The sequence below is a fragment of the Saccostrea cucullata genome, unplaced genomic scaffold, assembly GCF_032062105.1.
Source record: "Saccostrea cucullata isolate Sc308-1 unplaced genomic scaffold, CSIRO_AGI_Scuc_v1 ctg2714, whole genome shotgun sequence".
NCBI classification, from domain to species: domain Eukaryota; kingdom Metazoa; phylum Mollusca; class Bivalvia; order Ostreida; family Ostreidae; genus Saccostrea; species Saccostrea cuccullata.
In genome coordinates this window covers 46889-59121 of record NW_026934053.1, presented here as the reverse complement: position 1 = coordinate 59121, position 12233 = coordinate 46889, and the positions used below count along the sequence as shown (strand labels likewise).

Here is a 12233-nt window from a genome sequence, read left to right as displayed (position 1 = left end):
ATAAGTCAAGTTGACTTGTAATTTCAATTTCAATGAACATATTATTAATTTTGAAATGGATATAATTATGGAAACTGTGCTATCCTGCCAGATATTCTAAATTCAAGCAACAGCGCAAATTAAGTCTCACAAAGAATAGATGGTTTAAGGACCTTAGTTAGTAAACTTGTCTGGTATTTACAAAGCATAAGAAAAGCATTGCAAAACTGCTTTAACAATTAATATCTAGTTCATAAGAAATGGTGCATCTGAATTCTATAAAGCATATGGCCCATAATATCCTGTTCAAAGCAGGAGCATTTTTCTGCAAAAGTTAGGCTTAATTTAACATCTACATTTTCCTTTAAAAAAGGTGAAATCTGTACTTTTACCCTAGTAAATATTTTACAAAGAGCTGCTTAGAGACAAGAATCTATGGGAATTGACTTCTGAAGTGTTACATTTGTGTTTATAATTGAACCCTTAACTATGCAGAGTTATTGAACTTGACACACCTGCTTAACACAGTTCTATTTGTATATCTGCGTAAAATACGACCCACTTATATACAACCATTACCATGATTCTCTCGAGTGTTTACATTCTTTTCAAAAAAAAAACTTTAAACAATAATTAAGGTTTCTAAAATTATGACTTGCAATTTATAGATCATTACTTTTATTTATTAATTAATTTGAAATCCATATTTTTTCATTTAAGATCATAGCGGTTTTTAATACACATATTATTCTTTTTGATTTAATCCAATCATCAAAAATGATTTTTTTTTCATTTTTCATTCTCTCTCTCTCTCTCTCTCTCTGACTACAAAGAAAGTGCAAAATTTGCAGAGGAGATAAACTGAAAGTCATTATGAGAAAATTATAGTACTGATATGTCCTGAATTTACATAGTGGCGTAATTAAGGATTACCCCATCCTGGAAACTCAGAAGTACTTTAAAGGGAGATGCTATTATTGTATTTGCAATTGCAGACATTGCAAAAATTGTGGAGGAAGAGAGCCATCTTAACGAGACTTTAATGAGTATAGACAAATAGCTGAGTCCCGAGATTAATGATCGCTAAGCAATAAACAGAATAGTGCTGCACAGGGAGGTGTTATTGTATTTACATGTACACGGTCAGGGAGTGCTGCATATTCAGTGCATTACAAACAATCATGGGAATTATAGCCTGACCAGTGTCCACCTTTATAACTTCTTTATGTTTATTCCTAATGACTATCCCAGGTGAAAATCGGCACGAGACGAAACAAAAACGTGATCGGGACTAGACTTGCACGTGCCGGACAGCTTGACCAGGAGTTAAACCAGAGAGTCCAGTTAATATTCTTATAATAAGGAAATGTCCAAATACTGGACATTGGTTTACGACCTCTTGATGTCCATAAGGGATAAGGATGCTGTCAGTGGAAGATGTCTATGTGAAGAATTTCCTATCTTGATTATATCAGTTCTACTTGTAGGAATATACAAGAAGTACACGTACATTGATCCTATCAAAATAAATGCCTACATGCATCCTTGCAATACAGCTTAAAGCTTACTGATTACTGAGCTTAAAGAAGTCAAGAAGCAGAAAAACTATTATATGAAAGTCATTTCATTGATCATTATTTCTGATTCATTGACTTCATCATAATGATCAAAACAAAGTATTTGAAAAATTATTAAAATAAAATGTCTACAGAAAATAAAAATCATTCAAGATCTCCTTATTAATTATATGCAATAGAAAATGAGATGCAAAATTCTGAAATCTTTTATGAATTAGTGTTTGCAACATGGTGATCAAATGCAGAAATGTTTTGGTTTTAAGCCCTACACCATAGAGAGAACTTTTAAGTTGGGATTTTTAAGAAAGTTTGACAATCCCTATATTTTTAAGAGATAAAAATTATCCAATATTTTTATTTATCCCTGACTAATATATCAAAATTGAATTCAAAAGAAGACATTAAACTCCTACATCTATTTATACTTTGTCAATATCAATTAATATCATGTGACATCAACATGCTCAAATAATTTTATTTCTATTTATATTGTATAAATCCATTTATTTTTTTCTTTTGCTATTTTCGCCTATGGCTAAAGCTTACATAGTCTCAGTAGACCCCTAGATGGACTGCATATAGATATCAGATTTAATCAAAATCTAATGGGAAAACCATGAACACATCCAAACATCATACAACACCATGTAGTCTAGCTGGCTACGAGTCAAGTACACTACTGTTCTTTTTCAGGGCAATTCAATAAAATTATGATGAGATATGGAGAATATTATAGTTTTCATCCCTACAGAAGTTTAGTCCAAAGACAGAGGGTGCTTTATATTAGTTCCACTATTCACTCCTCATAGAGTAACCCTAAAACACCAATGGTGTGCAATAAATTATCTCTTTTTTCCCTTTGTTGTGCACTTTGTACTCATGTACCAATTTCTATTTTCCTAATAAATCATTTTTTAGTGTCTACACACAGTATTTTAGAGAAATTCTCCAGTTATGAGCAGTACTGTACATGTGTTTTTATGTTAAACATTTTTTTGCTTTTATAAAATGGCAAGGGTTTGTTTTAATACAATCAATAACAATACAATATGTACCATGTAAGTAGAATTTTTATCGAGGATTTAATTTTGGTAATATTTCCAAGATGATGAGATCTGGTGCTGATATCACTGAAATTGAATAGAGTTAATTGCATGGTTTTTTTTAAATAGCTTCTTTTATTAGTGAGCATTTTAAAAATGCTGAAATTATTTTTCGCAAAAAAATATATACCGCCTTTTAATTAATAAGGACAAAGCCTTAAATTTGCGTCACACTAAAATTTCCACTAACATGGTACGCTGTAAATAAATACAGAATTTCTGAATATTCCATATAATTTATCTGATAGTCCATATTAATCATAAATTCCAATAAAACGGATCTTGAGGCCTGTTTTAGTACTCTGTAATACATCCAAATGTACCCATACATCTCCATTTAGTTCTAATTTCTAATGTTCTTTAACACAGGTATTATTATTACAAGTGAACAATGCTACTAAAGTCACCGAAATATTGGAAAGGTCAACGAGTTTAGCTGTAACATACAACTGTTTAAAGCTGTATAGAACAGCCTACTTTGGTCAAACATAGGAGGAACATTTTTGGTATTATATGGAGGGATATATGTTAAACAAAATCAATCAATCAATAATTGGTGTTATATAGAGAATTATTAATTGCTGTACACTGACACATTACATTGATTGAAGATTTTTTTTTATTGACTGTAACTGTTGTAGGAGTGAAACGGTTCACCGCGGTGTCGGTTCACTGAGGTATTTTTTCTCAGTTCGATACACGGTACAAAATCTCTACATCTACATCTCTTAATCTGTTGTCAGCCTACCTCAGCAGGGTGTTGTCTTCAGACAACTATTTATGGTTTATGTGTGTGTTTTCCTGTACCAAGAAATTGTAGTCCGCTTACCTTAGAGAATTTTGCCATCTGGTTGTGTGTTTATTTTTGGTTGTGTTGTTTTTGTTGTGTTTTGAGTGTAATCCTTATTGTCCTTCCTTAGTGATTCTCCAGCCGACTAGTTGTATTGTGATCATGTTGTTTTTACGTGTTTTGACCATAATTGTTAGTGGCCTACCTTAAACAGTATTTTGTAATGTGTTGTTTTTGTTGTATTTGGCATTGTGTTGTTTTATGTTGTTTTTGTTGTATGTTGTAATTGTTGTCCCCCTACCTTACAGAGTCCTCAGCAAGCTGGTTGTGTTGTATTATGGCATCACTGACACACTCTTCAAAAGCTCTCATTTGGTTCTCACTGAAAAAAATAAACCTTTAAGTTATATCCATTATTTTAAACATTTTACAAAACTTTCTAAATACGGATAAGTAACAAAAAATTGTCAACTTCCTGTGCCCTTTATCATTTCATCAAGGTCATAATACCTTTGCATAGTGTCACTGATTTTTTTTTTAAATCAATCTTGAAGTTCGAACTTTGTTCTTTCTATTTCATTTCTAACTAATATGCATTTTTTTTTTTTTATTATTAGGAAATTGGTCTATAAATTGGTTCCCCACCTCTTGGCTGAGGTGAGACATATGATCCTCCCCTTGTTCTGTATGACGTCCTGGTCTATTTCTTGCTGTTGTTCAGTGGGGTCACACAGTGCCTGTACTGCCTCGGTGAGGCCTCGGATCACATTCTCTTCCTCCTTTGATTTTGGACTTGGGGGACCAACCTGTCCAAGTGACAACATCACCTGTTTAAAGAAAGTCAATTAAACTGAGTTAAGCAAGATGGTCTGGATGGCAATAATCTGGATGTTTTTATTACAATCTAGATAAGATTATTGAAAGAACAAGAGGCCCATGGGCCACATCGCTCACCTGAGAAGCTTTGACAATTCTGTTCTTTACCAGATTTCCCCCTTCTTATACATAATGCATCCCCACTCTACCCCACTGATCATAATGTAGACATTTTGAAATCTACACTACCCCATGATCCTTCCATGGGCACATATGTTTCAGTTTTTTTGGCCCAGTGGTTCCTGAGAAGAAGATTTTCAAACATTTTTCCTATATATTTCTATGTAAAACTTTGATTCCCCTATTATGGCCCCACCCTTCCCCCGGGGTCATGATTCCTACAATTTAGAATTTACACTACCCAGAATGCTTCCACATAAGCTTCACTTTTTCTGGCCCAGTGGTTCTTGAGAAGAAGATTTTCAAAGATTTTTCCTATATATTTCTATATAAAACTTTGATTCCCCATTGTGGCCCTGCCCTTCCCCCGGGGGTCATTATTTGAACAATTTAGAATCTACATTATACCAGGATGCTTCCACATAAGTTTCAGTTTTTCTGGCCCAGTGGTTCTTGAGAAGAAGATTTTCAAAGATTTTTCCTATGTATTTCTATGTAAAACTTTGATACCCCATTGTGGCCCTGCCCTTCCCCCTGGGGGTCATGATTCCTACAATTTAGAATTTACACTATCCCAGAATGCTTCCACATAAGTTTCAGTTTTTCTGGCCCAGTGGTTCTTGAGAAGAAGATTTTCAAAGATTTTTCCTAAATATTTCTATAGAAAACTTCGATTCCCCACTGTGGCCCCGCCCTTCCCCCAGGGGTCATGATTTGAACAATTTAAAATCTACACTACCCCAGGATGCTTCCACATAAGTTTCAGCTTTACTGGCCCAGTGGTTCTTGAGAAGAAGATTTTTTAATGACCCAACCCTATTTTTCTCTTTTCTTGATTATCTCCCCTTGCGAGGGGATATGTCCCTTCATTTTAACAATTTTAAATTCCCCTTCACCCAAGGATGCTTTGTACCAAGTTTGGTCAAAATTGGCCCAGTGGTTCTTGAGAAGAAGTCGAAAATGTGAAAAGTTTACAGATGGACGGACAGACAGACAGCTAGACGGACGGACGGACGACGGACAAAATGTGATCAGAAAAGCTCACTTGAGCCTTCGGCTCAGGTGAGCTAAAAATAATATTTTTATATCATTCTTCCAGTTATAAAGAGAGATTTAGGACACTATATGAACCTATTTTTTTTTAAGGAGGATAAGCTTTTGGATAAATCAGGCTTGGTCCTATACTGTATAAGATTCTCATAATTGAACAAAATATGAACTGTTGAATTTAATTAAGTTCAATAAAACTTTTACATATAAGGTAGAAGTCTTATGAAGACAAGGAAAAGCTAACAGGTTTTCTCTAAAATGCTGTAAAACAAACATGATTAACAAACATTTCTTGAGAGAGCCCTCAAACTTCCTGAATGGGAATGAGACATCCATTTCTCTCCTCCATTGTTCCTTCAGGCTTTATAACCCCTAAGCCCCTATCCAAATATGAACTTGAGGATCCACCACTGTCATGTTAATGATGTTACCTGTTGTATGTTTTGATGTCTTTGTTACCTGTTGTATGTTTGATCTTTTAGTACCTGTTGTATGTTTGATCTTTTAGTACCTGTTGTATGTTTGATCTTTTAGTACCTGTTGTATATTTCAACCTCTTTGTTAATACCTGTTGTATGTTTTGATCTTTCTGCTGCCAGCTATTCAGAGTTTCATCCCCTACAACCACTCGAATCTGAAAAAAAAATCAGTTTTTCTTATTATATAAAATATTTAGTACTCAGTTTATGCCATACAAAATACTTCTAATCAAATTCATTTCAGCTTATCAATAGCAAAAGAGAGAAAACTCTTTCATTTTCCATTGAAAAATGTTAGTCCAGTAAACAAAACAGTCTTAAGGGCCATTGATACTCTGATAAGAGAGATAACTCTTAATTACATAAATGTCTATTATTCCTTTATACACAAGCTATGCTATACTAGTCGGTATTTTACTTATAAAATACATTTCTTTTGGAAAATCATTAAGGTTCAAGCATTATTTTATATGAGTGAGCAGAGGGTTTATGAACCTTAAAATTTGGTCATTGATAATCAAAATTTTACTGCAGAATAAGTAAAAGAAAATTCATATAAACAATTTCCTTTACAGATTACTTATTAAATGAATGTTTTTTCCTTTAATCAAAAAAATTCATTATTTACCAATCGTTTTGAAGGGAAAATATCGAACACAATCCTCATGTACTCAATCATAGTTTCCACGTTACACGTCCACATGGACTTCATGATCGGGGCGGCGGGAATGATTCCCGGAGTCTTAGTCTTAGACATCACATCGTACTCTATACTCTGCTTACAGGAACGCCCAAACAGGGGGCCTCTGTCTAATACAAACACAGTCTTGTGTTCCACTGGGTACAACATATTGTCAAGTCCCTGAAAGTTAAACAGAAATGTATCAAATTATTTACAAAGAAACTCAGACCATGAATCTAACTTCTCTGAGAGTTTCATCAGCAGTAGCTTTTCTAATACACATGCTGACTAGGCAATTGACATCAGTAAACTCCAATCATGTCTCAAGAAACAAATTCACAACCTCGATATCGATAGCATGAATGAAAGGCCAAGGGTTTAACCATTTGTGAGAATTAATTTAAGTGTAATGGACACAGGCACTTGTTTCTGTAATTAATTTTTGACCCATAGTATAATAACATTATTATACTATGGGTCAAAAATTAATTACAGAAACAAGTGCCTGTGGTAATGGATCAGAACTGGATGTCCATCAATGGTGAGTAATTTTGGGATTTAAAATCGTAAAATGGATTCAACAACAATTCAGAGAAAGTTTGACAGCTGAATCATCAAGAGGTGCTTCTTTTATTATCATTATCTAAAGTGAGTATTTTCTTGAATAGGCCTATTCTTCATAAAAAGGAAGAGTTTTGCATCTTCGAAAAATATTTTATTTACTGATGATATTGCAGCTTTTCAGTGTTTACAATATTATACAATTATTAATTATAAATGATTAAAAAAAATTAATTAAATTAAACAACACACATGTTCAAAGAAGCATCAGAAAAAATCAAACTAAAATAGGATTTTTTTCCTTACATATGTAAAAAAAAATAAACAGAAATATTTAAACACCTGCAGCACCTACAGTTACTTGTATGGATTATATCAGATATATATGCATATATACATGTATACATGTGTGTATGTGTATAATTGTGTGTATGTAACCTTTCTTTAAAGACCCAATTTTTTTTACAGTATGGTTACCTGAGGAGCGGGAGTGGTCTAGGTTTTTACAGTGGTGTTATTTACCTGGAGACCCCCAATACTCAAGACATCAAAAATCTATATATACACGCAGTGTCTTACCTAACAACCGGCTACCGGCCAAATTGGCCACTTCAATTGCCAAAAATGCCGCTTTGAAATAAAAATTTGTTATAAGGTCCACAGAGATTTTGTTCATAAACCTCAGACCCTAGCCTGTTACAACTTATCTCTAACCCTTTATTTTGAAATAAAGGGAAAACACTGTACACATAGCATTACACTGGAAGTCTGTCTTTGGAAATCATTACTTGTTTCGTGTCTAATTTTGAGTCAAACTACTTAAAATAATCTAAATATTTCACTAGAACATTTAATAAATTTTTAAAACTGATCGCTTTCACTGATATCTTTTGAAGAAGAAAAAATTATGAGGAAAAATGTTTTTTATTAAATTTCAACTTTAAAAAAGAAATGTAAAATAAAAAGTTCACAAGTTAAAACTCCATGAAAAGCAATCACATGATCTATAATTTTTTTAATTAACTGTGAATAAGGAGATAAAAAATAAAGTATTCCATTTATCCATCGCGTGAACATTGACCGCAATTGGAAAATTTTTTGTTCTGGCCAACAATAGTGTCTAAAATACATGAATTCATAATTTCTGAGTGTTCGCATGTTTACAAATTTTTATTGGTGTGCAAGATTTATTTTCTGTATCGATCGAGCATTGTTCATTATTTTTAACTTTCCACTACGAATAGAGACAGACATCATACAAATTTCGAACAATTCAGACAATAACTTACATTCTCGAAACTTGCTTATTCTAGCAATAATTGTAACATTTCTTTACAACATGATGTAGATTGTATATATATAATTATACAAAGATTAAAACCTGTGAAAATAGAAATTGTTGCATTCCATACCGTTTGCGCTATAAATATCTGTTCGTTCTTTTTTAATTAATTCCGTTTTGTTTCAATTTAATCAGCATTAATTTCTGTGGATGGTCTACAGGACGACAAATCACTTACAAGTACCATGATACTGCCGTGAAGATTGAAACAAGTATTTTGTGAAATCATGTTTTAATCATCTACTCTCAATTATTTCTATTGAAATAAAATTACCGATTAGGTTTGTCAGCCCACGTGTACACAAGGCGGGTACATGAATGTGTTAGACGCGTGACCAGGCAATTGTTTTCAAAACATGCAAACTCAGATTATATCAGGAAGCACAGGTAGCTGACCTGTCAATCAAATCAGAAGCTGCTATTTTTTAATGATTGACAGGCGATAAATTATTGATCTTGAATCGGGTAGATTTTGGGGGTGTCAATGTAAAATTGGGTGTTTAAGAACTTTCTTTCTTTAATAGCCTATCACTGTAAAAAATAAAATATGCCTTGAAAAGTGTGTTTTCCAAACTTGGAGAATAAAATTATCTTATCTCATATGTACTCTAAAACACTAACTATATAAATATTGTAAATACTTTGCATATTTCAGATCTTCATTTCACTGAATCAAACTGTGAAGGAATTAAGAACACATTTTTAAAAAGTATTAATCTTCGAGTAAATTCGGAATAGACTACAAATTGAGTCATTAGAAAATTATGGATAAAGCCGAGTACAGAAACTCACTTATGTCTCTAGAGAACAAACATTATTTCTTTGTTAATGGCAAAAGTTCTTTTTGCACATTTCTTCCATTAATCTGTAAATATTTAAGCAAGTCTTGCTTCACTTTTCAAAACCAGAGACGTATAAGAGAGGGACCGCTGACTCTTTCGGAGCACTCTAGATTTTTCATGACGTTTCAAAAATTCGAGTTCCGAATGGAAAATCATCTTCCGATTTTCGCAGCGCCCTCACCGGGAGGCATAGAAACTATAAACAGTATGGCGTTTCATCATAAGAATGGGTAGAAAACATCGCTAAAACTTCAATTTTATGCAAAATTTACTTGTGGCATTAATCGTAGGAGGATTAGATACTTTCGTTTGTATCATGTGTATGACGACAAAGAATTGAGAACAAATTTAAATACAGTAAATAGATGAAATCCATCTAACCCATGTCTCGAGTTGCATTTGTTCAGTCTGTCTTTTAAAAAACTATAACAATAAAAATACATCATAAAATATATTTTATAGTGTAGGATGAGACCAATTATGACGAGCTCATTTGTTTGCAATGTTGATTTTGCAGTTGCATGTATTAATTACTTGGTTTTTAATACATACATAGGTGTTACAGCTGTGTTGGGTTTCAGGTTGGTGTATGACAGTATGTTGTTTGTTTTTAAACTTTCATTAAATAATTATTTTTAAAAAAGGCTGAAATTAATGTTTTTTAGTGTATTATATTGCTGTACAGAAAAATAAATCTATATCATTATATTTTTGATTTTTTTAAACTACATATCTACATTATTTTGGCATTAAAAAACAAAACAAAATACAGTTAAAAAATACACCATCCTGAAACCAGACTAATGTTGTAACATGAATCTAGTCCAGCAACTCATACATTGTATGATTGACTGGTTTTTAAAACAATGTTTAAGTACTAGACTAGTGCTAATTTTTACATATTTAAAAAAATTAAAATATACACTACCCCATGATGCTTTCACATAAGTTTCAGCTTTCCTGACCCAGCCACAGGTGCTTGAGGACAGAACCACCCCCTCCCCTAAAATAAACCCTCGTGCCCATTAAAATTTTTTTCACATAAATTTAATATATATGGATGACACATTTGTGATATAATCTATCCTATCAATTCAGAAAATTTGCTTAAACCAACATTTTACAACAAAATTTCTAACCACTCTCTATAGTTGATTTTTTATATATAGAATGTAGGGTAGATTTTATAGAACATTTGTTTTAGGTAATTTTTCGATTTGTTAACGTTGGTATAGATCTTATCACAAATATGTCAATGGAAGATTATTTATAAGAAAAAAGTCAAAAAAAAAGCCCAGGGGTCTATATCGAAAGGGGGGAGGTTCCTGTCGTCAAGCACCTGTGGACCCAGTGGTTCCTGAGAGAATTTTAATTTTTTTCCTATATATTTCCATGTAAAACTTGGATTCTAAATCATGGCCCCATTCTACCCCTGGGGTCATAAATTGAACAATTTAGAATCTACACTACCCCAGATGCTTTCACACAAGTTTTTCTGGCCGTGGTTCTTAAGAAAAAGAATTTTTCCTTTATTTTACATTCTATGTATAACTTGGCTTCCTTATTGTAACCCTGCCCTACTTCCAGGGGTCATGATTAAATAATATAGAATTTGCACTACCTTAGGATGCATCCACATAGGTTTCAGGTTTTCTGGTCCAGTGGTTCTTCATTTGAGAAGAAGATTTTTAAAGTTTTTTTCCTATATATTTCTATGTAAAACTTTGATTCCTTAGTGTGGCCCGGCCCAACTGGGGGGGACATGATTTGAACAATTTAGAATCTACACTAATCCCAAGATGCTTCCACAGTTTTTACTTTCTGGCCCAGTGGTTCATGATTTTTTTTTCAAGACCCCACCCTATTTTTGTCTCTTCTTGAACATCTCCCTTTGTAGGGAACTTGGCCCTTCATTTTAACAATTCAAACTCCCCTTCAACCAGGGATGCTTTGTACCAGTTTGTTTAAATTGACCTAGAGGTACTTGAGAAGTAGTTGAAATTGTGAAAATTTTAGTTGGACATACAACAGACAAAATGTCATTAGAAAAGCTCACTTGAGCCTAAAAACTAGGTGTTCAAAAAATACAAAAATATGCATTGGCTAAGTTTAAGTTAGATTTATTTTCATACATTTAGGCCTTGTACATGTAGTATATTTTAGTTTATACATATCGTCGCTGTAATATCAAATTGTCGTAAGTCAAAAATCCCAACTTTTCAGGAGAGACAAAAAACATTTTTTTTCAAAATGTCGTATGTCTAGTTTTTTTCTTTCTGTCCTGGATGTTTTTTCTGTACAAATTGTCGTATCTCCAGTAAAGCATTAAAACAAAACCCTGCTATGTATTGTAAGCGTACGAATCTGATATTAGAACGCTCTGAAATGTATTATATGAACATACTCATAAATTGATTGCAGTTACAAACTGCGAAAACAGAATTCAGTTTGTCATAAAGTAACCTTTAATACATCTAATTTTTCATCAATCTTTCCGTTGATTTCTCTGTTTATTAAACAAATATACTTTGTTTTGTATGTTGAACACATTTCTTAATAAAAATTATAAAAGATTTAACTTAAATTATCATTTTAACCTTAATATCAGACGACCAGTGACATCCTTGTCAGTGCCCAGAGACATACGACCTTTTGTCAGAAAAAAAATGCATCCAATGGACATACATCTGTATCTCACTTTCTAATTGGCCTAGAGACATGACGTTTTGACAGAACATGTATTCGATATTGCAGATTCCAAATTAGCAATAAAAATTTCGCGCCAAAAATCGACTTATGACATTTTGATATTACAGCGACGATATATGCATC

The 12233-nt window shown here is 32.9% G+C and overlaps 1 protein-coding gene across 1 annotated transcript in view; it reads right to left on the bottom strand.

Annotated features, from left to right (window-relative positions):
- Nucleotides 1-9424, bottom strand: part of LOC134239861 (integrator complex subunit 13-like) — a 55257-nt gene extending 45833 nt beyond the window's left edge. The window contains exons 1-5 of the mRNA XM_062721992.1: nt 9352-9424; nt 6603-6836; nt 6064-6129; nt 4095-4276; nt 3751-3831 (exon numbers count right to left, since the gene is read on the bottom strand). Coding sequence (XP_062577976.1) covers nt 3751-3831; nt 4095-4276; nt 6064-6129; nt 6603-6824 — 551 coding nt within the window. The 5' untranslated portion in view covers nt 6825-6836; nt 9352-9424. The remainder of the gene's footprint in view (nt 1-3750; nt 3832-4094; nt 4277-6063; nt 6130-6602; nt 6837-9351) is intronic.
- Between the last annotated feature and the right edge of the window lie 2809 nt (nt 9425-12233).